General features: G+C 38.6%; 2 protein-coding genes across 3 annotated transcripts in view; one reads left to right on the top strand and one right to left on the bottom strand.

Annotated features, from left to right (window-relative positions):
• The first annotated feature begins 9461 nt into the window (after nt 1-9461).
• On the top strand, nt 9462-23806 carry LOC135706487 (LIM/homeobox protein Awh-like). Of its 2 annotated transcripts, XM_065228221.1 has the most exons (4): nt 9462-9598; nt 22814-22995; nt 23085-23515; nt 23576-23806. In XM_065228221.1, exons 1-4 carry the CDS (start codon nt 9593-9595, stop codon nt 23731-23733), a joined length of 777 nt encoding a protein of 258 aa, XP_065084293.1. In that variant the 5' UTR covers nt 9462-9592; the 3' UTR covers nt 23734-23806. The 2 variants fall into 2 exon arrangements, with proteins under 2 accessions (XP_065084293.1, XP_065084208.1); XM_065228136.1 differs by having other exon boundaries at nt 23085-23806.
• Nucleotides 23807-23980: 174 nt separating this feature from the next.
• LOC135703224 (integrin alpha-PS5-like) overlaps nt 23981-27218 on the bottom strand; it is a 39147-nt gene continuing 35909 nt past the window's right edge. The window contains exon 8 of the mRNA XM_065224384.1: nt 23981-24296. Coding sequence (XP_065080456.1) covers nt 24249-24296 — 48 coding nt within the window. The 3' untranslated portion in view covers nt 23981-24248. The remainder of the gene's footprint in view (nt 24297-27218) is intronic.

Genomic DNA, 27218 nt, shown 5'->3' with positions numbered 1-27218 from the left:
GTCTGGTACCTGGCTGTCTACTGGCGCCTGTTGTTTAAAGTAGCCGTTATCAGGATGATGTGAACAGTTTTGTGCAACTGATTGATTGGTGCATTGGTTTCTGGCAAAAAAATGAATGAATCAGCACAAGTGTCAACGCGACATTAACGAGGAACGGGGAGGGTAGTGTAAGATTTTGTGACTAGCAATTTTTATATTAAAACCGTTCCTCAGGATAGGGGGTTTGAGATCCATGAAAAAAGGTACAGTAGCTTTATGGCACCAGTGACCAGCAAATTTAATATTTTCATTCAAGGTTGTGTGGAAATTCAAGCTACCGGGCGAGCTACTGGGTTACATTGCTGTCCTCTACCTAATGCAGTCGAGTGATCAAATCAGAAAGTTAGCAGATTAGAAATCAATTAATAACTAATTTCCTCAACGTTAAATTAAAAAGTGGTCTTTAGAAAAAAAATGTAGCTGAGAAAATTTCCTATGAGTACACAAGGCAAATTTATTGGTAGATCATTATGGCGAAATTTAAAGACGAGGTGAACAAAATAATCACTTTTCCCATAGTAATACCTTTATAAATTTTAGATGGCCATTGCAGAATGAGATCACAACCCAATAAGCTCAAATTTCGGGAGAATTATCTGGACCTGATTAAAAATCGATTGAAATTAGTGAAGCAAAGCCGATATTTTGAACCACCCTAATAAGCATGTTCTCAATGCAGTAAGACTAATCAACAGAATGCTTGCTAGCTAACACTAAACATTTCTAAGCGCCAATCTCAGTGGTCTAACTGTACTTCGCACTAATAGCATAGTTCTTCTTGTCGAAGAGTACAGCCACAAATGATGATTTGGTCAGCAAAGATTAGACTCTTGGTGAATAGTTACAAGTATCTACTATTAGCTGGTTGCATTGAGAACTAAAACTATAAATAAATCCGGAAAACTTTGAGATTAGGGCGTAATTTCTTTTGTAAACACACACTTAATTCGCCGATTTCTCGTGAATTAAAGTTCAATCTAAAAAACTAACAACACAGACAGGTAGAGGAATGATTCATTTGGTATAGTATAGTTCGCTAGATTGTGCTTTGATTCGTGAGAAATCGCTGAATGACGTGTTTGTTTACAAAAGCAATTACGCCCAAATCTCAAAGTTCTCTGGAAATGGTATTTAATGTGAAGGATGCGAAAAATATCGGAGAACGAGAAGAAAACAAACAGATACTCCCGCGTGATCATCGCCTACCTTTACTCGCTGGAAAAAAAGAACAAAGCTGAGGGGATATTTGGTTGGTTCGAATCACGAGTACGTGTGAAATGATGTGAGATGGAGAGACGAAAGATCTTTCGCGATACGAAATGAAAATTTCTCTCGCTCTACGCTTTCATGAACTTTTTATCATCTCTCGTTCGCGAACTTTTTGTGAGAAGTTCCTTTGGGATTTATCTCTGCAATGAGCTGTGATAGAACTTTTTTTGAAAATGATTTTTCCAACACTGCTGAAGTGAATCAAACATCAATTTTTGGAGTGTCTGCGTCGTCCCCGTTCTGAAAATACCCATATTGTAGGGTATTTGACAGATTATCTGAACCAATGGCCGTCATCTAGATTCAAACTACTTCGAGTTAGAGGTGAAATCCCGTCAAAACAACACAATTTCAGTTATTTAAATCTTGTTATGTTTCGTATGCAAAGCGATATGCATTTACTAGAAAAAGACCAGCTTCAGTTTTTTCGCGACAGAATGGAAGAATTACATGACAGACTTTTTTCGTCAAAAACCATGTCAACAGTTTCCGTCAATCTTGTCGTCCGGCGTACGTGAAACAACAAAAGCGAGACCCACAATACTGCGTTACCGTCAGCGTCCGCATCAAATTTGAATCTGGTCAAAATTGACGGACTGACGCAGCGTCGATGTGAAGTCGCCAAGTAGAGATGTCGGTGGAAAAGTAACTTGACATGCGTTACACCTGTCATTTGACGGGCGAACCCCTTCGTAAACGCTGACGGTGACGCAGTATTGTGGGTCCCGCTTAAGTCGTTCTGGAAAACGTCACGCAACAGATGTTTCGTGACCAAATGAGAGAAAGACAAGAATAAAAAATATTAGTCGAGAGACAGCCCAGTAGATCAGTCTTTCAAGCAGAAGTTTGTTGCATCGTGATTGTCAGATGAGCGTTGACTTTTTTTTGTCGTCTTTGTTACATAGTTTATCGTCATGAGGTTGACAATTCCCAAGCCTGATAGATTCCAAAGAGTTGCGCTTGAACCCAGTGTAGATGAATTGCGTTTGTTTTGAAAATCTTCGTTGTTAAAGGGTGTCCACGATGTAATTGCCACACACAAAATTGATTCGCAAAATTCGAGTTTTCATCCGATTGCCATCAAATTTTCAGGGATTGAGAAATAACTATTAAACTTCATTTTACCATTTTACTCGTATTTTATTTACAGTCCATACGCAAATGCCCGCACCTTGGCCTTAACCCCGGCCATAAGATTCTGCACAACCTGTGAATCAACCGTTTTTTGCATGTAAACCCATATTTTCTTCAGTTCCTCGACTGTCTTCACTACCTTAGGTCGTTTAAGAAGGTGCTGCTTCATAATCGCCCAGTACTTCTCGATGGGGCGGAGCTCCGGAGTGTTGGGAGGGTTGAACATTTTCGGCACGAAATTGACCTTATTGTCCGCATACCACTTCAGCACGTCCTTGGAGTAGTGGCATGAGGCCAAATCCGGCCAGAAGATTGTTGGGACGTTGTGGGCCTTCAGGAGAGGAAGCAGCCGCTTCTGGAGGCACTCTTTTATGTACACCTGTCCGTTCATCGTGTCCTGGGTCACGAAAGGTGCACTCCGCTTCCCGCACGTGCAGATGGCTTGCCAAACCAGGAATTTCTTCGCAAATTTGGACATCTTCTGAGTGCGGACATGCTCCGGAATGCTGAACTTATCCTTGGCCGTGAAAAACAGGTTGCCGGGGATCTGTTTGAAGTCGGCCTTCACATATGTTTCGTCGTCCATGATGCAGCATTCAACTTTCGTCAGCATGTTGAGGTACAACTTCCTGGCACGGGTTTTGGCGGACTTGTTCTGCTTCTCGTCGCGATTAGGGGCCTTTTGTACCTTGAACGTTCGAAGCCCAGCCTTAGTTTTGGCCTTCTGGACAAAACTTCGGCTTAGGTGCAGCTTCTTAGCCACATCCCTAACGGAGGCGTTCGGATTTCGGTTGAAGGCCCCAACTACGCGGTTGTGATTTTTGGTGTTGTACGGAATACTTTTTCCTTCACTTCTGGGCTTCCGATCGGTGGTCAACCGTTCCTCGAACCGCTTAATCACTCGCGACACCGTGGAATTCGCGATTCCCAACGTTTTAGCGATGGAACGATGCGAGAGATCCTTGTTCTCGTGATGAATGCGCAAGATTTTATCACGCACGAGCTGTTCTTTCGACTCCATTTCCGCGAGTTTTGATCACAGGACTTTAAAACTTGCAGGATGTAAATAATGCACTATGAACTAAATCCACCCAAATTTTCATTAAATTCTACCCAACGGTTAGAGCAATTTCATAGTGTGGCAATTTCATCGTGGACACCCTTTATTAGCATAGAGGTAACTCTAAGACCAGAAGGTCCCGAAGAAACGTGCTCAACTTCATGGCTCAGCTCTGTTACTATCTTCGGTCCCAAGCTAATCGATTCACCCCTCGAAAGATAGGAAAATCCACTAACCCCTCATTTTATCTTTCAAACTTTCATAGCGAATCAAAACAAACATAGTGTAGTACTAGAATTTCGACTAGAATGGGGACGTTAATCGTTTGCTTGGGACCAATAGACTAGTCAAGTAGCGAGCCAATTTAAAATCGTTAGTTTCATATTGATTGTTGGCATTAGTCTATCTACTAAGAGCAACCGTACCAGTCGTTGTCATTTGCGGCACTATTTTACTTACGCACAGCGTTTCCATTTTGGCTTAATCACTCCTCTCCACACCGGTCGTTGCTATCAGTGATAATTTAAGTTACCGTTTTCCACACCGGCAAAACAAACTTTTGGCGTTTATTCAAAATAGCAACCGTCTGATGCGTTGCTACCGGGTTGCTAAATTTATGAACTCACTACTTCCCAAGGTGCGGATTGGTATTTCCCCCACCTGAATAGCAACCCCCGGTACGCAAGTAGCGTTATGGTAGAGGTTGGTAAATGTGCCTTATTCACTCATTGGTACGGTTGCCGAGGGGCGATAAACTTCATTAATCAGCTGAATTGTAAATATACACTTCGGAAAAAAACAATAAAAAAAACGTAAATGAGTACACGCTGAAACTAAAATACCCTAATAAAATACCTCAAAAATACTTTGTTCACGAAAAATACACTTCATAATGAATTTAATACACTTTAATACAAAAATACACAAAACTTAAAAATACATAAATACGAATAAATACAAAATACACCTTTTCAAGTCAGATAGATGAATCGAAAATACTCAAGTTGACAGCCCCTCGACTGTTGCTCTAAGGTTGTCTTCATTTTCAGCTAAATTGAGAGTAGAAGAAAGTATTTTTATCAGCACTGCTGGGTAGTATATCATATTTGACAGATACATGTAAAATAGCCGGCACCGGTGGTGTAGTGTTAAGCATGACTGCTTTCTCACCCCAAAGGGTATGGGTTAAATCCCAGCCGAGGTCAGTGGGATTTTTCTGAGGCATAAAAATCTCTGGTCACGTCTTCCTTCGGAAGGGAAGTAAGACTGTTGGTCCCGGCCCATGTGTGTTGTGAATGGGTGCGATATCCTACGCAGGTGTGGAAGCAGTATTCCTGCGCATTCTATGGCCGTCAATGGATAGAAATCGATGTCCGTCGGTGATTGGCACTAGATTGCGGAACAGAGACCGACGTTAAATAAAGGAATGAACACATACATACATGGGGGGGCGGGGTAATCGAAATTTATTTTCATCGTTCCCATTTCTCCCCATAGAGGGATGACCTCGATCGCATGAAGCATGTTCCTCGGGTTTTTACGGCTAGGTGTCTACGAATAATCCATTGTGATGTTTTTTTCATGTTGAAGCATGATTGTTAAGAAAATAAATATCGCGATCGAACATACAAGCTTGGCACTTCACCGATTAGTTCTTTGTTGTGTTGTTAGGTATGTCCTTAACATGATCATGAGGGCCGTGGTTGAAGACTGATAGTAGTCACGGTGGGCCGATTCACTTTACAGCGTATATCACGTTATATACGGCGTCTTGCAATGAACACTCATACATCTAGTTTGCACTGGAAATCTTATGTATGAGGGCTCATTACAAGACAGCCTATATTACGTGATTTCCCGTCTTACGTAAGGACCAAATCGAAACAACGAACGTCGCGTAAAAGTATAATTTAATGAAGGCATAAGCGCTTTTTTGTCTCCAGGCTTAAAAAATAATCGGTAGTAGATGCTTATTATTGTGTAAGTGGCACAACCGTGGAGATTGAGTTTGAATAAATCCTAGATCCTATTGTATTATTTTTTATATATTCAATGATAAATATTAAAACACTACTGGAAGAAGCAACGTAACATCATTCGATTTTCTCTAATGTATGTTTAACGTTTGTATGCAATTAACCATTATATTTTTTCATTCCAGGTGAGAAAATAACTTTTTTTTTTTATTATAGTCACTTTAACGCTCTTGGGTCATTCGTGACTTGTCCGGGGGTGAGATTTGAACTCGTGACTTTGGCGTGAGAGGTATGGACGCTAACCACTGCACCGGGGTCACCCCATTGAGTGAGTCAAGAAAATAACATTACTTGTTGATATATTTATTTGTATACTTGTAAAAACTTATTTAATCCGATTCTGAATATGAGTGATATTGTGTTCGCGAGTCCTCCGTTTAGGCTGGATTTATTGATTTAAATCTTTAAGTTTATTTTCAGCTCTCTGATGATGGAACATTTTTAGATTAATATTATAACGATTCACTTTTTTCAGCCTTCGTTCGGGAAAATACAAAAAAACATTGTAATGCATGACTACAATTGCATGAAAACTGTTAACTATCTAAATAACCTCGATTGTTCTGACTATTGATTCATTATTAAAGTTTGCCAATATTTTTAAAACCATTCCATATTGCGTTAAGCCATTCCATGGTGTATGTGTATTTGCTCATTTTCCTATGCGTTGCTTCCATCTTCACTCAAGCGCAGCGTCATTGTATCTGGCGCTTGGATTCTGACAAAGTTTCCAGTTTTCTTGATTTGTTGTCTTCGGTATAAAGGCTAGTTTAACGTCAAGTTAGTTGCTTTCATGAAATTTAAAAAAATAATTAACATTTATGTATCATATCTGAAACGTTGCCCAGTAAAGGGTTAACAAGTCAACTATGCGTTTGGTGCGATACTTTAGCTCAAAAACTACCGAACTAAGTCAATAAGAACGCGTGATATGAATGTTTTCACCCATTATTCTCAAAAATAAAAGAATCGCTCTAACCGAATCATTCAAACGCCAAGTGAATTCAATGACGTTTGAATGGCATTTCAATGCGTAAGGACGAACTTAGAATCAGTAAGCCGCGTTTGGGGTCAAGAAGCAGTGTTAGATTTTTAACGATATCTCATCAATTTGTTATTTTCTATTAAATCTTACGGTACGTATGGAAAGGTTAGTACATTTAGAAGACATCTGCATTGAAAACATTATATTTTGTAAACAAAATCCGCTCGAAAAATAGAGGCAAAGGGCGGTTAGGGCTTAGTAGGCCTAAAATTAGATCCAAGCCCTATAGATCATAAAAACTCAAAAATATCATAAAGGAACAAATTTTGCTATATGTGCATGTTTTCCCCTGCAGAGGTGCTCATCTTGCCCCGGAGTATCTGAGAACGGTGTTAAAAGTTACTTTTATATTTCATATTGTAATACTCAAATGTTTAAACACTGGACCATATCAACCCTAGAGAGCTAGAGAAGACGTTGAAAAACTATGACAGACAATAGTTGAATGTATTAATTGTGATTATTACATATGCACTTGATTTTAACCTTAGGGTGGCGATCTTGCTCCGTTCTATCCTATGCTTTTTGCTTCATAATTAATGCGGATGACAAAAATTATTGGTTTAAGTCATATGTGGATCGAAAATGTGTTTTTCAAGTGATATTATACACACTTAGAAATACCTAATCTTATACGTGACGGAATCCATCTTTGACATAAGGGATGAGACGTAAACAAACATGTAGTGTAAAATTAAGCACTCCGATACTGAAAATTTCGAAAGTACGTTTGATTGAGCTGCATTTCGCGTCTATTATGACTCAATTTTATATTCAAATTGACGCTCGTATATGTCAGTCTCAGAACACCTAAATTTACATCAATTTTTCTAAGTGTGTGTTTTCAAGTGATATTAAAGCCTTTTGGTATACCTTGGTGTACGAGAAAGGCACAAAATAGATAAACACTTTTGTTTTCGTTTAACATTTTAGAATATCTCATTCTCAGTAGGTTGTGGAATTTTGACGTTTTCGGAAGGGTTGCCAAAAAGCTATGACGAATAACTTTGCAGATTTTCTTTTTGCTAGTTTTCTACTGTCTAAAGATAGTCCTAGAGCCATCTGAACGACGCTGACTTTGATCTGGAACTGACATAATTATTCCAAAAGATAAACCTTTGCCGCAGGCATCAATTCTCTAGGATCCATGGGTGAAGCGCTACGATTTTTGTCCAACAAAAGTATTGCGCATTTTGCCCCAAAGTAGACTCCTGCGCTGAAGGTTTTTTTTTCGCTCATGCCAGTTAACATACCAATGTCATTCTCATGTAATATAGGATACAGTAAAAATTAGTTTTTGTTTATTTCTTTTGCCTGAGTGAAAAACATTCTGAGAGATTATTTTCAGGAGTCTACTTTGTTTGACGTTTGTTCCGCAATTTATATTCTGAGAATATTGAAGCTTATCAAAATTTAACTCAAAAAAGAACTAGGATGTGATATGGATTTCACCTTTTGGAGTAGCCTTCAAGTAAAATTCATTTATTTTTCATTGTATTTGCCTACCGGGCTTATGGATGTTAAGATCTAAATGTTCATTGGGACAGTTCATCATTTGGGTAGCCTGTTTATGCTTAACAAAATATAATACAAGGGTTACTAACTTGCACTGTGATTAACAGTCATATTTCAAATTCACCACAAAACGCTCTCGGGCTCATACATATTTCAAAACATGATTGAATAACTCTAAACATACTTCTTTTGCTGTGTACCACCGATTCAACTTCACGTAGAGCGAAATTCGTTTCGCTTATCTATCTTCCCCAGCTAGAGGAAGCATGAAAAACAACGCTCCCTATATAACATTGTATCATCTACCGTATGTTGCGCACCACCAGGAAGGAACATGAAGCATAAAACAAACAAACAACCCGAGCACCACCGGTCCTCAAGCTGCAGAGAGTTCAAAAAGCATAACTTTTGTTGTTGCCTTTTCCGTGTCGCCGGTGACGACGACGACGACGACGATGATGGTGGTGTGAAATTGAGACACTCTCTGGTACCTACAGTAGAAGTCCCTTCGTGTGCTGTTGGGTGAGCTCTTTAAAAAGCGCGAAACGAAGAATAAGGCAATAAAATCGCAAGTCAGGGAGGGTGAACAGCACACATACTTAATAGTGTAGCAACGGTGACAACTTGGAAGGCGAACCTCACAAAAAGGGGCTTATGCGCGCAGGACCCGGCCGGAGGGAAAACCCCGGACGGGGTGGGGTGGTTGGTCGAGCGATGAAGTCAACTCGCCAAAAGGGAGGAAGTGCACGAACCAAGAGAGCGAGAGAGAACCGCACTGACAGTAACAGCAACGACGGCAGCTGAACAATAGGGTAACAACATTAAGTAGTGAGTGCGAGCGAGCATAAATCGAAGGGGCGTGTTATGTTTGGCAGTGATCATTTCGGTGCGATTCCCGCCCGGTTTTGGGTTTTATGATGCGGAGAGTCGGTTGCCTTTCTGTTGTTATGTACTTCTCCCCGGTTCGGTGGTGCGGTGGCGACGTGTGCTTTCGGAGAGTTGAGAGCATGGCACTGGGAAAAAAGAAGAAGACGAAGCAGAAGCCAGCCGGTGTGGTGTGGTGGTGCTTGCTAGGGATGTTGAAGGCACGGGTAACGAAGAATAGAGTCAGGTTCAGTCTGGCATTGAAGTCTGTCGCGAGTGGATGCTGAGCGGATAGGTAGCACGATTTTGTTTTTGGTTTTCTTAAAACGGTGAACAATTGATTACCTGTGAGGCTAGAGAGCTCTCTGTGTCAGTCTACTGGAAGCGACTGAAAAGAAGGAAGGTTGATTCGTGTTGTTAGTTGAAAAGTGTTAGCCGACGCCGTCGCTGTTTGAATGGCCGATGTTGTGCGCCCGAAGAGAAGAAAGCTAGTGATAGAGTGGTTTCATTGAAAAGGAAATACCGTACCGACGACTTGGTGGATAATTTTGCAATATTAATCAATATTGAAAAGTGTGATCGGGAAATCTAGTTAAAGCGGAATAGGCACATTTTGGAATTTTGGCAGCCATGAAGGTAATGATGTGATATATTTATTGTCGTGTTTTAAGAATCGATTGAAAAAGTATGTTATTTTTACCTAGCGATGGATTCAGAAAGTGCAGGGATTTTTCTCTAGTAACTGAACAAAGTTACATTTGTTTTACTCAAAGATTAAGGAGACTTTCAGCCCAAGGCTTGCTTGTAAGAATTACAGTAACAAAAAAAAAAACGATTAAAGTTTCAGTCAACCGTTCACCACGGTTTCAATTTTAGTCTAGCATGATAGCATGGAATTATGTTTATGTATGTATGCTGTCATAACGACTTTTTAATAATTATTGTAGCACTGCAAAACCTATTTCTGTTCGCCACGATGGTGATGATGGATTTTTTTATATTTGATTTAATAGTAGATTAATTAAAAAAAAGGTAGTCTACAAAGGTTTGAGCCTCGCGCGCGTATTACGGATATAGAGGACTGAATTTAACATTTGATAAAAAAATGCCATTTTGAAGCTTATTTGGAAGATACCTTGAATTAGTAGTAAGTTTTCTGGCAAATGTTGAGGGTTCGTGAGCATTCCTGACATTGCTGAAAATTATGATAGCATCAGATTGCGGGGTTACTAGTGTAATAGGATGCTTTGTTGATTGTTCATTAACTCTTGATTGCTTGTAATACTTATGAATATTTTAGGTGGACAAAAAGGTGAGCTAAGAGGTGGGCGCCTGAGCTTTTCCACATTCATATCGCTGTGAAGCAACTGTAAACTCTAGAGGGAATTTATATCTGTAACTGAAACCAGTTCGATTTTGTTTTGCAAACCTGGTTAAATTGTCATATTTAATTATCTTAAAGATAAATCGTCCAGCTCAAACCTTTGTAGGGGTAAGAGGTGGGACCATCATCATCATCATCATCATTATCATCATCATCATAAATTATAATTGAAAAAAGTTAAGCACGACATAGTCCTTTTTGGCAAGCAATATTGCACCATATTTCCAACACGATTGAAGTGCACCACTTTGATGTGATATTAAAATTAATTTTTCGCTGTGTGCCTTTGTAAATAGCTTTGTAAACTTCAAAACACGTTTTCTTAAAAAACCTAAGATGAAATATTTCAAAGCCATCACAGATTTGATTGTTAGGATCAACACTAACATCATGTGAAGAAAAATCTGAGGTACATGAATGTTGCAAAAAAAATGCCTTTATACATAGCGTGATCCGTTCGATAATGGTAACACACCCGAAAATTTTGTGTTCCCAAAATCGAACCGTGTCAAAATCGAACGGTTTTGTTTTGCAATAAAAATTTATGATTTTGTTTATTTTGGACCACAGTGAGTCATCTTTATGACATTATCTGTATTGGTAAAATGTTAACCGCAGCAAAAACACATTATTTTCAAAATCCGTTCAAACTCAATTTCAAGGTACCAAAATCGACCCCCGTTCCACAAACGAACGATTTTGTGGTTTTGTTGCCAAAATTTAGCCGTGCCGAAATCGAACGGGTACTGTAGTCAACAATTCAATCTAGAATGATGCATAAGCGATAGTGTTTTCAATTTCAGTAATTTAATTAAAAATGGATGGACAGTTTCTACCTATACCTCCTGTCACACATGGTTAGCCCTCCTCATAGCATAAATTGGCGTGATAACCATTATTCGAATCATTTGAAGCATTTAGCTGAGTTTTTTTTTAATTTAAAGCAAACGTTAAATGAATATACGCGTATTTCCAGGCACAGTAAAACTTTAATTGATCATTTTTAATCCAATTTTGATTCCATTTGTTCAGTTACGGATACTGATTTTAAAATAATCAATCATGAGACCTTAGTGATTAATGTCTTAGACCATGTTAACGATAACGATAATTTTGTAAAATTGAAGTGTTGGAGGAAATACTCGAAGCAAACTGTTTCGAACCTTTTTGAGAGGAGCGGGGATTTTTCATTCGCGGCCGGTAACTTAGATGAATCTACAGCTGTTCTTAATAACGTTTTGAAAACGTGTATCAACTAGTTGAGCAGAAGTTTGCTTCTTTGAGGAACTCGAAGAGCTGGTACAATTTCGATCTTGCGTCTTAAACGGAAAAGAGACAAATGGTTCAAAAAGTTTTGTAGATCTAATAATGACAATCATCATCAAAACAACAGCAAAGAGTTATGGAAAATTTTGAAATCTTTATTAAAACCTAGTAATTGCAAACCGCGGCCCATAACTTTTAATGGCCCATTAGAACAGTCAGAACAAGTAATTGCAGCTAAGTTTAATGATTATTTTGTAGACAATGTTTCATTGATTATTAAATCCATTTAATTGGTCGATGAACCTGACCAAATAAATCAGCCAGTTAATAATAGTAGTAGATTTGAAGTTTTTCCCCATGAACTTGAGTTATTTGTTTTTCATAAGGAAAATCGGCTGGAGTAGATAATGTTAATGCTAGAGTTATCCAAGATTGCTTTCATGTCAATGGCCACATCTTGCTGGACCTTATTAATGAATCATTGCAAACTGGATATGTGCCACAAATTTGGAAGGAATCTTTAGTGGTCCCTATTCAAAAAGTTGCTGGAACGATTAAAGCCGAAGAGTTTCGTCCCATCAAAATATTGCACACATTAGAGAAAATTTAAGAACTTGTTGTTAAAAGCCAGCTGTTGGAGTATTTGAATAGCAACTCTTTGTTGATACCACAACAATCGGGATATCGGAAAGGTTATTCTTGCAAAACTGCGTTAAATTTGGTATTATCGAAGTGGAAAAATAACTTGGAGTGTAAAGATACGATTGTTGCTGCTTTTTAGATCTGAAAAGCGCTTTTGAAACAATTTCTAGGCCCTTACTGTTAAGCACAATCAAGCGCTTTCGAAATACGAGTACTGCATATAAATGGTTTGGAAGCTATTTATCTGACAGAACTCAACGGACTGTTTTTAATGATTCTGTTTCCAGTCTTGTGGGGAATAACCTTGGAGTGCCCCAGGGAAGTGTATTAGGGCTCCTTTTATTTATTATGTATATTAATGACTTGCGACGTGTTTTACGATTTTGCGACATTAATCTTTTGCAGATGATACTGTGTTATTCATTGCAGCTTAGGATTTAGATCATACCGTTTTACACTAAAATGAAGATTTGCGTTCTCTAAGTAGATGGCTGAAATATAAGCAGTTGAAATTGAATAGAAGTAAAACTAAATATATGGTAATTTCGCGGAATCGAGTAAATGAGAACGTATCTGTTGTAATTCATGATGAGACTATTGATCGCGTTCGGAAGATTAAATATCTTGGCGTGATTATTGATGACATACTTAAGTTCAATTCTCACATTGACAATGTCATCAAGAAAATGGCCAAGAAGTATGGCCAGTAAAATACAGCTATACAAATCAATCATCTCTCCTCATCTAGACTTTTGCCCTTTCATTTTATTTCTGGCCAATGCAACATAAATATCGAGATTACAGCGCTTGCAGAATAAAATAATGCGTTTGATTTTGAGATGTAATAGATTCACTTCCTCAACTTTGATGTTAGACGCTTTACAATGGTTGTCGGTGAAGCAAAGAATTGTATATTTGACTATGGTGTTCATTTTTAAAGTAGTTAACGGTTTGCTGCCTCGATATTTGTGTGATCGAATTGAAAGAGGAAGTGACATTCATATATATAATACTAGAAACGCAGTTGAAATTTGAACACCACATTTTTGGACTTATGTTTCACAAAAATCATTATATGTTAAAGGAATATATGTTTTCTATTCGATGCCTAGACATATCAAACGTTCAGCAACACTTATAGAATTTAAAAGACACTGCATTTCACACGTTAAAACTTGATTTTTTCATGAATTGACAAATTATGTATCTTGACGAAGTTATCTCTAACGGATTATTTTATATGGATAGCTGTCATAACGGCTTTTTTAATGATTATTTTAGCACTGCAAAAACTATTCCTGTTCGCCACGAGGGTGATGATGGATTTTTAATATTTGATTTAATAGTTGATTAATTAAAAAAAAGTAGTCTACAAAGGTTTGAGCCTCGCGCGCGTATAACGGATATAGAGGACTGAATTTAACATTTGATAAAAAATGCAAGTTTGAAGCTTATTTGGAAGATACCTTGAGCTAGTAGTAAGTTTTCTGACAAGTGTTGGGGGTTCGTGAACATTCCTGACACTACTGAAAATTATGATAGCATCAGATTGCGGGGTTTCTAGTGGAATAGGATGCTTTTTTGATTGTTCACTAGCTCTTGATTGCTTGTAATACTTGTACTACTTGTAACATTACTCGCAAGAAAATGGCCTTACAAGGTTTGTTTACAAAATGGAGTTGAGGCCATTTCAATTGTTGGTCTTGAATTGTCACCTTAAATCCAAAAACTGTACTATATCTTATCTAAGAATAAAGTGAATTAATCGTTGCAATTCAGGATTGACGTTTTTTTTAAGTCTCAATATTCGAAATTCTATGTACCTCGGTAATACTGTACCAGGGAGGCAACTTCAAAATCATCTTCAGAACTTTGTTCTGAATCCTTTGAAGTGCTTTTTTCCTGGTAGTGCATCAATAAGACCATATTGGCACAGCATACAGAATGGTCGGTCTAAAAACTTGTTTAAATATTAGACGTTTATTCTTCAGGCATAGTTTGGATTTCCTGTTTATAAGAGTATACAAACATTTTATATATTTGTTACATTTGGCTTGAATGCCCTCAATGTGATATTTAAAAGTTAATTTTTGGGCAAATGATAATCCAAGATATGTCACCTGCTTTCCCCAGGAAATCGAAACTCCGTTCATTGTGACTTTGTGACTACTGCTAGGTTTAAAAAACGAAGCTCTAGGATTATGTGGAAATATTATAAGTTGAGTTTTGGAAGCGTTGGGAATAAAGAAGAAGAGAAAATATCTAAACTTTTCTGCAGTCTGCTTCAAATAACACGAAGACTTCTTCCTTTAGTGGAAATGCCTGTGTCATCAGCGAACAATCTTGAGGCAAATCAGGGAGGTCCGAAGTGAAAATGTTACAAAATATAGGCCCAATAATGCTACCCTGAGGAACTCCAGCTCTAACAGGTAGTCGTTCAGATTTGGAATATTGCTAATTTACCTGCAAAGTTCTGTCAGTTAGATAATTTTGAACTAATTTCATAATATGGAGTGGAAAATTAAACTTTTTCAATTTAGCAATCAAACCTTCTTGCCAAACACTGTCGAAATCTTTTGCTATGTCTAGAAGAGCAACTCCAGTTGAGCCGCTTTCAGATTTGTTTTAAAGAATTAAATTGGTAACTCTTAAGAGTTGATGAGTAGTTGAATGCCCATGGCGAATTCCAAACTGCTCATGTGATGTGAATGGAGCCCACCATCAGTGCAAAGATTACCAATGTCTGCAGATACTTTACCGGTTGTAAAGTTTTATCTGATGGTTTGTTACAGCAGGGTGAATCAGCTTCATTGAAGACCTTTAAACATAACGAACAGATGGCCATCTGTAATCACGTGACAAAGGACTGGCAAATCCACGAACCCTCGTCCAGTCAACAAATCATTTGATTCCCTCAGGCTGCCCCCCTTCCCCCCAGCCAAGTAAATAATATAATGTTTTAACATTTTAATGTTTTAACATATATGATTTACAGTAATGTTCCATAACATGCTCAAAAATATGCAGACAATCCATTTGGCGTTCAACGATGATTTCAAAAACACAAAAATGGGATGCGTTGAGAAAACTCCGTTAAGAATTTGTCAAATTTATGAGAATCATGTAAATTTAGTTTAAATAGATAAAATCAGATACGATCTCACCAAGTTAGTCCAAATGAATCCACAGGAAGCATCCGTGCTATTGTTGCATTGTAGTTCCAATCAAAGACGGTTCGCTTGATGGGGATCAACATAAACTAATCCCGTCCTATGTAGATCCAGTTTGTAGTGATCCTCCGGCTTGGGATAAAAGATAATCGGCTGTAGTCGATTGCTGGATCCGGGTGACGGTAGCCAAGTATCAGGTCCAGCAACTTGCAATTTCTTGACGCGAATACCACGAACAATAGAATATCTTTGTTCCAATAAAGGTTCCTCTTCGTTTTCGATACCGTATGTCACCGGCAAATCACAGTCAGTTCAGCCAGTATCCCGTGGGGATGGGATGCAGTTCTCGCAGGGCTGCATAGATGGTTTGATTCCTTTTGAAACGGATAATCGCGTTCTTGTCCACCTTCGAAAATGTTAGCTAGATTAATAACCAAATATGCAAACAAAAAAACACCGTGAAAAAAAACGAACGTCATGTTCGTTCGCACGCGCAGCCCACTCTGATGGCGAATTCCAAACTGCTCATCTGCAAAAATTGAGTTCGCATCTGGGGGCAAGACAGCTTTCAATCATGAGTAGTTTTTTAGCAAATCTTGAGTAACTCTGAGTTACTCGCGATGCTCAATAATGAATATCGTTGTCAAAACGAAAATTTGTATCGCAGCAACTCAGTTGAACAGGCTTCTCTCCGTATTTATGGTATTTACATGTTTGTGGTTCTTCTAAAGCAAACATAAACGGAAGAATAGTTCTTGATGATCTAGGAAGAATGAGGCTACAACTTATTGACGATATAAGTTATAACACTATCCTTATCGTTACTACCGAATGTAATAATCATTTCTTTTAATCCATATTATAGTTGATGAAGTTCGTTTGATCGATGTTGGAACGTAGACAAACGTTTTCACCTTACATCAGTATCTATACATGAATTAAATTATTTTACCAAGAGGCTTGAACGGGGTGGGCCTTTACCTTCCAGCATCACGGAAAACAAAGGGTGCTATATGCATGGACCAACCACAACGTCCATTGGAACTTCAATCAGACAATTCAATAGGAGGTGTTTGTTTCGCATCACTAACTAAGCACTCGTTACGGTTAAATAATACATAGCTCTTTATTGATCACACCAAAACATGCAATAAAAGGTTTATTAAGCTTATCACTAATTTGTATTTGATTTAAACTAGGAACAACGTAACGAATTAAAATGCCGTCGTGGGTCTCCTGCCCGTGCAATACAGTGCATTGGACCCGCACGACCGTTTTAGGTAGTTCAGTCCTTCATCGATGCGATGATTTTCTTCGGCTAATGGGAGCGGGTGATATTCTCAATGCTCTTATCACTTATCTGGTTTGGTCATCCTCATCACTCCTGTGTAATCGGTGGCAATCGATGACGATGATGACACTGATGATGGCATTTTTTTAAACTTTATTTGTTCCAAATTTAAAATAAATTACATTTCATTTTAATATAGCTGCTCCAGTTACTACAGTATAATGGCTTCACAAGTACGTAGTGGGAGAGAGGTAGTCCAATGGTACTGCTCAAGATCATCTTATCAGTTTGAGAGTCTTGATCAACCGAGGTGGTGTGTTGGACGATAACTGTGTGATGATTACAGGGTTGTAGTTCGATGGACCATCAACTCATCAACAAGGCTATTATAAAGACAAATAACTTACTTGCAATTCAAAAAATCTGTTCATAATGGCTGGATGTAAGTATGACAGTATGGAAAAATTAAGAATGAGGCTAGTTGTTTTTTGAGTAAATACGAGTAACTCCCAGTTACTCAATGTAAATATATTAGCTCAGAGTATAGCTGACTTGCCCCTAGGTTCGTATTGATGTGAAGCATCATTCTATTCAATATTATCTTTTCAAAACGTTTACCGATTGATAAAAGCAAACTTATTGAACAATAGCTAGACATTTCACCTGGATTTTTATCCGGTTTCAAATTTGGAACAACTTAAGCTTTTTTCCATTTATCAGGAAAGTTGGGGCTCCTTTCGTCTGCTTGTAGAAGTTACCTCGGAAAGAGGAGTAGTTCTCTTCCATACACAGGCGGGTCAGCTTAAGGTACGTCCGAACCTTGTTTCTCCATGCTGCCTCCTCTCGTTGTGTTAATAGCCAGTCCTCCAAATGGTTGATCGCTTCCTTGACCGGTACGCTGGGAAAAAGAGCTGTGACGTCGAAAGATACCATAATCTCGTCCTCGTTGATGTCTCCTGAAGATTGTAGTTGCTGGGCGAACTCCTGGGTGTTACTAACTGCTTTACTCTGGAACTGATTCGGCATACTCTGGAACTCTGTGACTAGCCACTTCGCTAGTTTGTGGGGGGGGGGGTTATTTTCAGTATTTTGAGCAATTTTACCTAGTGTCTCACTTTCCGGCAGATGCTTCCAAAAATTTGGTATTTTGTAATCGTAAAATTGAACATATTTGTGGTTCTGTGACGAACGTTTAAGCCCATTTGATCATAAGTTAACAAAGTTACATCATGTCTAAGATGACCATGTTGTATGTAAATCGGCATGCGCTGCTATTATATTGAACACAGGTGCAACCAGTAATTTGATCTATTGTACACTCAAAATAATTTTCACATCAATGCTACGTGAAAACATACATAATTTTTTTCCATCGTACTTTTCACGTAAGAGTTACGTGATTCATACATGGAAGCACTCATTTCAGTGAGCGAGATGGTTACTAGAAGCTACGTGGTAGAAGCTACGTGATTCTGTCGATGGAATTTATAATCGTCACCAATGATTTTAATTCCGTTTTAAATAAAATGTATCATTGATTTCTCATTACAAGTATTCCTTGATTCCAATATATCTTCATTGCGGTCGATTTACACACATGTGGAAAATAAATTCGAGCGGGATAAGTATCGGAAACGGGATTACAACCATATGATGTAAGGGAGTTTAACTCGCATGCATACTCATGGTACTTATTGTCGGTATACTGAAACAAGAAAACAAACTTAAAAATCATTCTAACATATTTTTTTTAGTTATCATACTTACAACACCAAATTATTCCACACAAATAAATAGATAACAAAATTGTCTAGATTTTCACTGGTATGTAAATATGCGCATTGCAATGCCACCATAGTCACTCATTTATTTTTTTCATATGTGGGAATCACATAGGGTTAACGTGAAATGCACATAGAATTTGTGTATGTGCAAATAACGTACGTTTTATAAAAAAATCTACTGATTTCAAAGGGAATTTCCGTTGATGCATACGTGGTATCACGTAGACTCTACTTGTACCATGTAAATTTGACAGAAGCGGAAAAAAAGTGACTCTATGTGATTTTTCACGTAACAATAACGTGTGAATTATTTTGAGTGTCGTATATCCCGTGTTATTAGTTTAGTGCATGTCGTATTACTCCATTGCTATTGCAAAATAATGAAGTATTTGGTTTTGATACAGTTGTCATTCTAGCCGTCATCGCAAGGAATCGATTCTAATTGAAAGGTCCCGCTATTTATCCCCTTCGGAATGTTGGAACACCCTCCAAAGACACGCCCTTTTGTCAGTCAAAATTGTATTCCTTAGCAAAAAAAAAAAAAATAAAATAAAAGAAAAAATCAAGCAATGACACCGATAATGACCATGCATCAGATTCCTAGTCTCAACCACTTCAAACTAGGAAAAAACGAATAGAAGATTAGAAATAACATAGATGAAGACTAAATAACTAATTTTTTTCCTTGATCGTCACACGCTATATCTGAAGGAAACCTTCCGGTAGCCCCGAAATTCCATATTGTAAAATATCACATAACAGATTTTTGCAAGAGTACATGGAAAGTCTTAGCCTGGTTCACGGTAAAAACAAGCGAAACTGTTCATATTGGTTTTTTGCCAAACATGGAGTAGCTATAAAGCAGTGGAAAATAATGTCAGATACAACCAAAAACTTGTTGAAAACGGTGGTACCGTATAATAGTGCTCATATGAAGTAATCTCCTTTGCTTGGCAGCACCAAGTTTTTTTTATCATTCTCTTTAGATATTTATGTAAGCATTGATAAAAATGGATCAAACAGAAAAAATGAACTACAATGTTTGACCTATGTTTCTTATGTAAAATCGTGCGATTTAGTAGGATAGTTTCCTAGATACAGCTGAAAACTTAAATTTCTCTTAAAAAAAAGTGTTTCACTAAAACACATAGGGGAAATGTTGGCTTCGGCAATACCTTAACCTTTTATCGTCAGGGGGGTAAACAACGTCCTTGAGAGCTCTATATTAGCATGTGGATACATTGTGTTTCAGAGCATCTATTGGCCAAATTTGAGTGGTCTAGGGCCTCCTGATGATAATAGGTTAAGGTATTGCCGAAGCCGACATTTCCCCTATCTCCGGCTGATATATTATTTGAACGTCAAATTAAAGATGATAAAATTTTATTCTGAACAGCTGAACATCATTTGTCAGTGAGATTTGTGGTATTGTTGTTAATTAATAGTTTTTTTTTATGTTTTGCATATTTCCAAGATAAATTGGATTTCAGCAAAGGTAAATATAAATACAAATTGTTTGCACTGAAAAATAGTATCCAGTTGCTCAAAATCAAATTTTCTCACATTTAATTTGGTATTAAAATAATGGATATAGCTTCATTACAGCCGGAGTTGTTTGTAGTTTAGTAAACAAACTTTTATAAGTTGACATTTAATGTTTTAGCTGTATCTAGAAAACTATCCTACTGACATTTTTCTGGCTACATTTTTGAATTCAGTTCACGATTTTACATGGAAAATGACCATCAGCGACAAAGTTCAAATATGCTATAAGCTAGTGTAATAATAGTAAATTTGGAGACTAAACAATTGTTTACTTAATGTATTAATTTAAACATCACAAAGTTACTATATATTACGGTACCGAAGAGGGAATCTTACTGTTCCAGGGAAAAGTAATATTTTGACTACTTTAATCTGCTTTTGAATCATTTTCAGCTGAATTTGTTTCTATCCGTAACAGTTTTGTATCGTCAATAGTCCATATACGCCTTTATAAACGGCTAAGTATACTTCAAATCATGGGGCCTCCCTTAGCTCAGTCGGTAAAGACGCAGCTACAAAGCAAGACCATGCTGGAGGTGGCTGGGTTCGATTCCCGGTCCGGTCTAGGAATTTTTCGGGTTGGAAAATGTCTCGACTTCCCTGGGCATAGAAGTATGATTGTACTTGCCACACAGTCATATCAATGCAAGAATGGTACACTAAGTTGAGAGAATGCAATAAGCTAATATGCGATATGCAATAAGCTTGAAATGCGAAGATGAAGAGAAGATACTTCAAATCACTTTTTCTCAAAAAACCCAAGATGAAATATTTTAAATCCTTCACAGATTTGATTGTTAGGGTCAATACTAACTTCATGTGATGAAAAAACTGAGGTACATTAAAGTTGCAAAAAAGTGCCTTCAGACATAGCGTGCGTCCATCCTCGGCAACCAGGCAACTTATCAACTATTAACAAGGCACAAAAAGTAACAATAATTAAGATGTGTTCCTTTAATTAATAAAACATTCTGCTCCCCTAGTTTGAAGCAGTCAGGGCTAGGAATCGGTGGTAGATCTTATATTCCGTAACGTATCACGAAGAGGGCTTATTGAAATACACATTTTTTTTTTCGTGGTAAGTTAATTGATATCTCTTATAATTTACGAGATTCCACCCGTTCACTGAAGATGGAAATTTAGCAAGACAAGAGTCCTAGAACTGCTCATTTGCTAATAAGTTTGCACACAGTTGTTACACAGTTCTTTCTAATAGCGAATTCCTAGATAGAGCTGGAATTAGGGCGTAAAAGCCTTTGGAAACAAGACTTCTCTGGATGATTTCTAGGAATTCAAGGCACGCCTACATAAATCAACATATTCATCGAGTATAGGAAGTCTTCCCCTACTCGATAGTGATGTCGATTTGCCAATGAGAGCCATTGCTTTCAAGAAATCATCGAGAGAAATCATTGTTTACAAAAGCTGTATCGCCCTAATTCCAGCTCTATCTAGATTTGTTTATTATCGGGGTTGGAACCAGGGTGGCCAGACCTACCGATTTATCGGTAGTCCTACCGATTTTCGGGATGCCTACCGATTCACAGACGAAAGGTTAAGAACTACCGATTTTTCACTTTTCCTACCGAGAATCCCAGACTTTTAGTATTCTTGAAAAATGTTTTGTTTTCGGTGTAGTTAGAATTATAAATATTGATTTCGACACGTTTAAAGTTACAAACTTAAGGCCCACGCACATTAGATCCGGATCGGACGCGTTGCGGCAAAGTGACAGCTAAATCTATTGTCTAACTGTCTAATTTACGTCAACGCAACGCAAACGGATCTAATGTGGGTGGCCCTTTAATCTAGCTCAGTAAAATCTCCAACAGCTAATTACCTCGGCATTTGCTTTTGCTGATATTTCTGCAAAATATCTGTTTGTTAGCTGATATCTCAGCAAAATGATATTTGTTAGCTGAGTCTCGGCAAATAACCACTTCATTCGAGCAGTTAAAATGACGTTTACTACCACTCGAACATTGAAATAAAACATTATTCTGAGATTTTTTTTCTTTTAGAACCACGAGAAAAGTAGCCAAAATTTGATCGTTTCATAAAAAAATAGAAATAAGTTGGTCCAGTTTTGTGAAATCGCTGGTAGAAAGTCACGCCAAAACTGCTTGACAAAGTGGTTAATTGTTTTACTGAATCTCAGTTAAATAAATTGCAGAACTATTTGGCTGTTGGAATCTCGGCGAAAATTTTTAAGTGTGTAAGAGAAGAGGAGACAATACGGGGGCGAAACCGAACCATTTTTCTGTCAAACGCGAACCAGCTCGTGATTGGCAGATTTGAAGTGTGTAAGATAGAGATAGAGATAGAGATAAAAGCCAGTTGTCTCCTCTTCCTCTTAGATTTGAAGCAGAACAACTGAAGGACAGTGTATTATTCTGAAACTGTGTCAAAGGTTTCAAGTTTTGGGAAAGCCTTCTTAAGACGGACTACCGATAACTACCGATAAAAGTTTTGAGAAGCTACCGATAATGAAAAACATAATCTGGCCTCCCTGGTTGGAACCAATTCCAACCCAGTGTGAAACCGAACTTTTTGTCAGTGCGAACCTCAACTTGAGATAGGTTTTAAAAACAAACGATCAAACTGACGTTTGTCAGAAAACAAGCAGAGCCTATCTTGATACCCGATCCAGGTTGGAACTGAATAATAAACAAATTCGCTATAAATGCCTAAAATGTATGCAAATGTATTACAGTTCTTCCTAACCGTCATCTCTCAATGCTTTCAACCCTTTCTCTATTCCTTCCCTAGACTGAGTTCAAATCCTGTGGGGGCTGCGCTGAGCAAATCACCGATCGGTATATCTTCGAAGTGAGCGGCTGTGCGTGGCACGGATCCTGCCTTCGATGTAGCATCTGCTACTGTTCCTTGGAACGGCAAGCCTCCTGTTACTTCAAGGATGGCGAAGTCTACTGCAAAACTGATTACATCAAGTGAGTGTAAACCATTTGCTGTACTCATATCCATCTCAATGCGCCATTTATTACTCAATAAATCACTATCCAACCTCTTCGTTCGACAGGAAATTCAAAGCCAGTTGCGCCAAATGTTCCCGTTCGATATCGCCGTCGGATTGGGTGCGGAGGGCGCGGGATTTCGTGTTCCATTTGGCGTGCTTCGCGTGCGACTCGTGCGGCCGACAGCTCTCCACGGGGGAACAGTTTGCCATCATTGACGACCGGGTGCTGTGCAAGACTCACTACATGGAGCTGATTGACGACGGAACGACGTCCAGTGAGGATGGCTGTGACGCCGAAGGCAATGGCAAGAACAAAACCAAACGGATACGGACGACATTCACCGAGGAGCAGATCCAGATCTTGCAGGCCAACTTCCAGATCGATAGTAATCCGGATGGGCAGGATTTGGAGCGGATAGCACTGGCGACGGGGCTGAGCAAGCGCGTGACCCAGGTGTGGTTCCAGAACTCGAGAGCCCGCCAGAAGAAGCACGGTGAGATTTATTCGTCTATTCTGGAGGAGCTTGGAACTAATCAGATTGTGTCTTTGGCAGTGCCCCGTGGTCAAGAACTATTCAATGGGCTGAGATCAGATTTAAACAACAACAGTAGCAGCAACGACAGCCCGGGAGGGACATCGATGGGGGAGGAGTGTGCTCTGGCGAAGGCTTCGATTTTCAACCACCATGGCTTCATCAATCTGATGGTGTGACATGAGGGGCTCCATCCGATGGGTGGCCATGACCACCAACAGCAGCAACAACACGTTGGCTACTCTTGAGGATAGCTGACTAGCGGAAGGAACGCGACAGTTCCCTGAGAATATGTGACTATTCGCCACTGTTGAGAAACGCACTGTTTAGCCCACCGAATAGCCGAGGGAAGGGATGCCTACTGAGAAAGCACATCACGAGTTCTGGAGGGGCTTTTGGTATGTTTGTACCAATGTGAAGAGGAAGTTTCCATGTTACTCAAGCGACTTTTGTTTTGAGTTGCCCTTACAGAGTTTCATGTATTTGTGATGGCTTCTGCGCGTTTTATGACTAGAAATGGTGCTTAGCATTAATGGAATGAATGAATGCTAATGAATGCTTTCTAATGAGATTCTTGTAAATAGAGTTTAGTACATTAATAAATTATAAAATACAATTGAGCAGAACATTTCAGGGTGTTGGACTATTTTTTTCTGATGACACATCTCTCAGGAAACTGCATTTGCTGCGCTCCTTATATCATCATTATGCTTCCATCGGCGAAAACGTTGGGAGGAGCATCCTGGAATAGAGACATTGAAAAGAAAAGTGAAAATGATGATTCATGGTCGGTCAGTTGGTAAGTAAGTAAAGGCAAAAATATAAACGACATCTAAATAATTCACACCTTGCATTTAGCACGATCATAATTGTTAATAAACCACATGCTCATGCGCTAGCAGCTATTGAAAAGTAGCAATATACACACCCAAATTTCTTAAATCTTGTTCGGTACTTTTTTTGCTGGATTAGTTCTGTAAAATATAATTTTCACCGAAAGCTTTGTAATAAGTATTGTGTTGCCAATTTTCCGCAATCTGAATTTCCGTAATTTATAGAAATTTACCGAAAACTGTAAATCAAAATGACTGATCAAAAATGGAAATGGTTGCAATTCCGCAATACTGTAAACATTGTGACGAATGTGCTGTAAACATAATCTTTTACAAAAACAAACAGCAGTAATGTACCAGATTTTTGTAAACAAATACAGAACAGATTTGTAAACTTCATACTGTAAAGCTCAACCTTTGCTGTAATTTTGAAGTTGAGTGTTCTTCGGCTATCCGTTGTGACTAGTAAGTACGTTACTTTTTCCCTATAATTCATCCAATTTACATCGAAAGTATTAATTATATAATTCGTTTTTTTATTCCTGGGCCAATTGCTTTCAGGCGCCATGGATATTGAATGGCATAATGTCCAACACAAACCTCGTCCACAACTGGGTCGCTAACCACGTTCTTACTACTTTATATACGGACGCACGATGAAAATATATGTTTGTAAATAATAAATGATTTATGAGTAAAATGAATCTTCAGGTTTGTTGTTAGAAGTAAATAATTAATTAATAAATAAAAAATCATGTTATTAATGATTAATTCAGGAAAATTAAGTACAGTCAATTCGGTAAAAAATATACCGAACGCTATGTTGCAAACTTCACCGATCATTCAACAAAATTTACCGTCCTGGTCAGTAAAAAATTACGGTATACTGTAAAAAAATCTTAGTGTGTAGGGGAAATGGCTCTTATGTTGGCCTATGGATCTAAGATTGGGCCCATCGCTAAAAATCTGCTGTTTATTAATTTTATCTAGATGAACGCGTCATTGGGACGGTACTAATGGACATTGTTGGTCGCCATTGAAAATTTAGTCGATTGTTGAATTTATGTATGAACCCATATTAGAGGCATTCAGGCCGACATTGCATCCATTTCCCCTATATGGCGCTCCTTTTATGTGCATTATAGTGGCAGAAATTTACACTATTTTTACACGAGTGGAACTTCGGATCAGAAAGTGACTCCACTTGTCATTTGCGAACACTAGCGCACCTAGCGGTAGAAGGCATCTTCTGCCTGCAGTTAAGATAGGCAGCATGCTATGATAGTGTGAGTGCACATAGAAAGCCCATGTGGAGCGCTACCACAACACATTGCTTGTTGAGCAGAAAAACGAACCACTTTTTGACGTAGGACTACGTCTTTGATTTCTATATGGGGGTACACTTTGTGAAAACCGAAAATGGAACATGTAACAAATTAAGAAAGATTTTGAACGTTAATAACTCAGCTGCCCCTGGTCCAATTTCAATAATTTTATCACCAATCGATCAGAAATATGGCTACGCATTGATAACAGTGCTTCCGAATTTTGATTTTCAACAAGAAACTATTGAAAAAATGGTAAATGTCCAGCATTGTCCAAAAGCGAATTAACTAACAAATCCACCAATTACCTACATGCATATGCTGCTTCCCCAGCACAGTCGTCAGAGAGTAGTAAGTAGACGAAACAAGTCGAAGTGGCATTCGCCTCCGATCCTCGGGCGCGTGCGAATAGGGAGGATAGAATTGCGTAATATTTTGCACACTCATCGCCATATTCAGAACCAAACGCAAATTCTTCAAGATAACCACCATCCGTCGTCTGGCTCGTCGTGGCGGTGTCTGACGTATCTCCGGTCTAATCTACGAGGTGTGCTGAAGGTGTTCCTGAAAAATGAGATCCGCCAAGCGTAAGCGGCCATGGATGTCATCTACGTTTTGAAGTGACAGAGACGCACTCTGTTTGGTTTCGGAGGTAACTTTGGAAATAAAACGGCTCTTTTCAGGGCCACCAAGCTTATTACAGTGAAAGGTAGCAATAGAATTCATCTGCCTGTTTGTCCATATTCAGAACCAACGATCACACAAAATGCTCATGTAATCAAACTGCAAGCAGAGTACCAATTATTTTGATCAACCTTGATCAATTTTGAATCGCCACGGCCGGATATTTTCAATGGAAGAAACAACAATCTAGCATCTTATTCGACGAAGACGGCAGGAAACATTTGTGAAGCCGAGTTATTTACGAAAGAGAGTGTCGATGAAGAGAATCGATCAATGTTGGCGTGGTGAACAGCAATAGCAGCAGTAGGAAGGTGGTGGCTAGTCCACTCCTTCACACCTAACAAGCAACAATTGACTGGTCGTGGCAAAGGAGGAAAGGTCTGGTAAAGGAGGCGCCAAGCGTCATCGCAAAGTTCTTCGAGATAACTGCAATCGGTCGTCTGGCTCGCCGTGGTGGTGGTTTCAAAAGTATCTCCGGTCTGATCTACGAGGTGTGCTGAAGGTGTTCCTGGAAAATGAGGTCTGTGATGCTGTCACCTACACTAAACACGCCAAGTCCTCTTCAATAAAACGGCCCTTTTCAGGGCCATCAAGCCTACATCAGTAAAGAGTAGGAATAGAATTTATCTGTGCTTGTTTGTCCATATTCAGAACCACAAGCCCCCAACGACCACACAAAATGCTCTCCAGAGTTGTAATCTTGTAACCAAACTTGGAAGCAGTGATTTTTATTGATTCTCTTAATCAACTTTCGCTTTGAAAAAGTTTACTACAAATTTGGTACGCCTACAATTCAAAAACGGAAAGAGTTGAGATAATAGA

This window comes from Ochlerotatus camptorhynchus, unplaced genomic scaffold (assembly GCF_037179485.1).
Source record: "Ochlerotatus camptorhynchus isolate MF236.1 unplaced genomic scaffold, CSIRO-AGI_Acam_v1.1 ptg000002l, whole genome shotgun sequence".
In the NCBI taxonomy this organism is placed as follows: domain Eukaryota; kingdom Metazoa; phylum Arthropoda; class Insecta; order Diptera; family Culicidae; genus Ochlerotatus; species Ochlerotatus camptorhynchus.
This window is presented reverse-complemented; position numbering and strand designations above follow the sequence as displayed.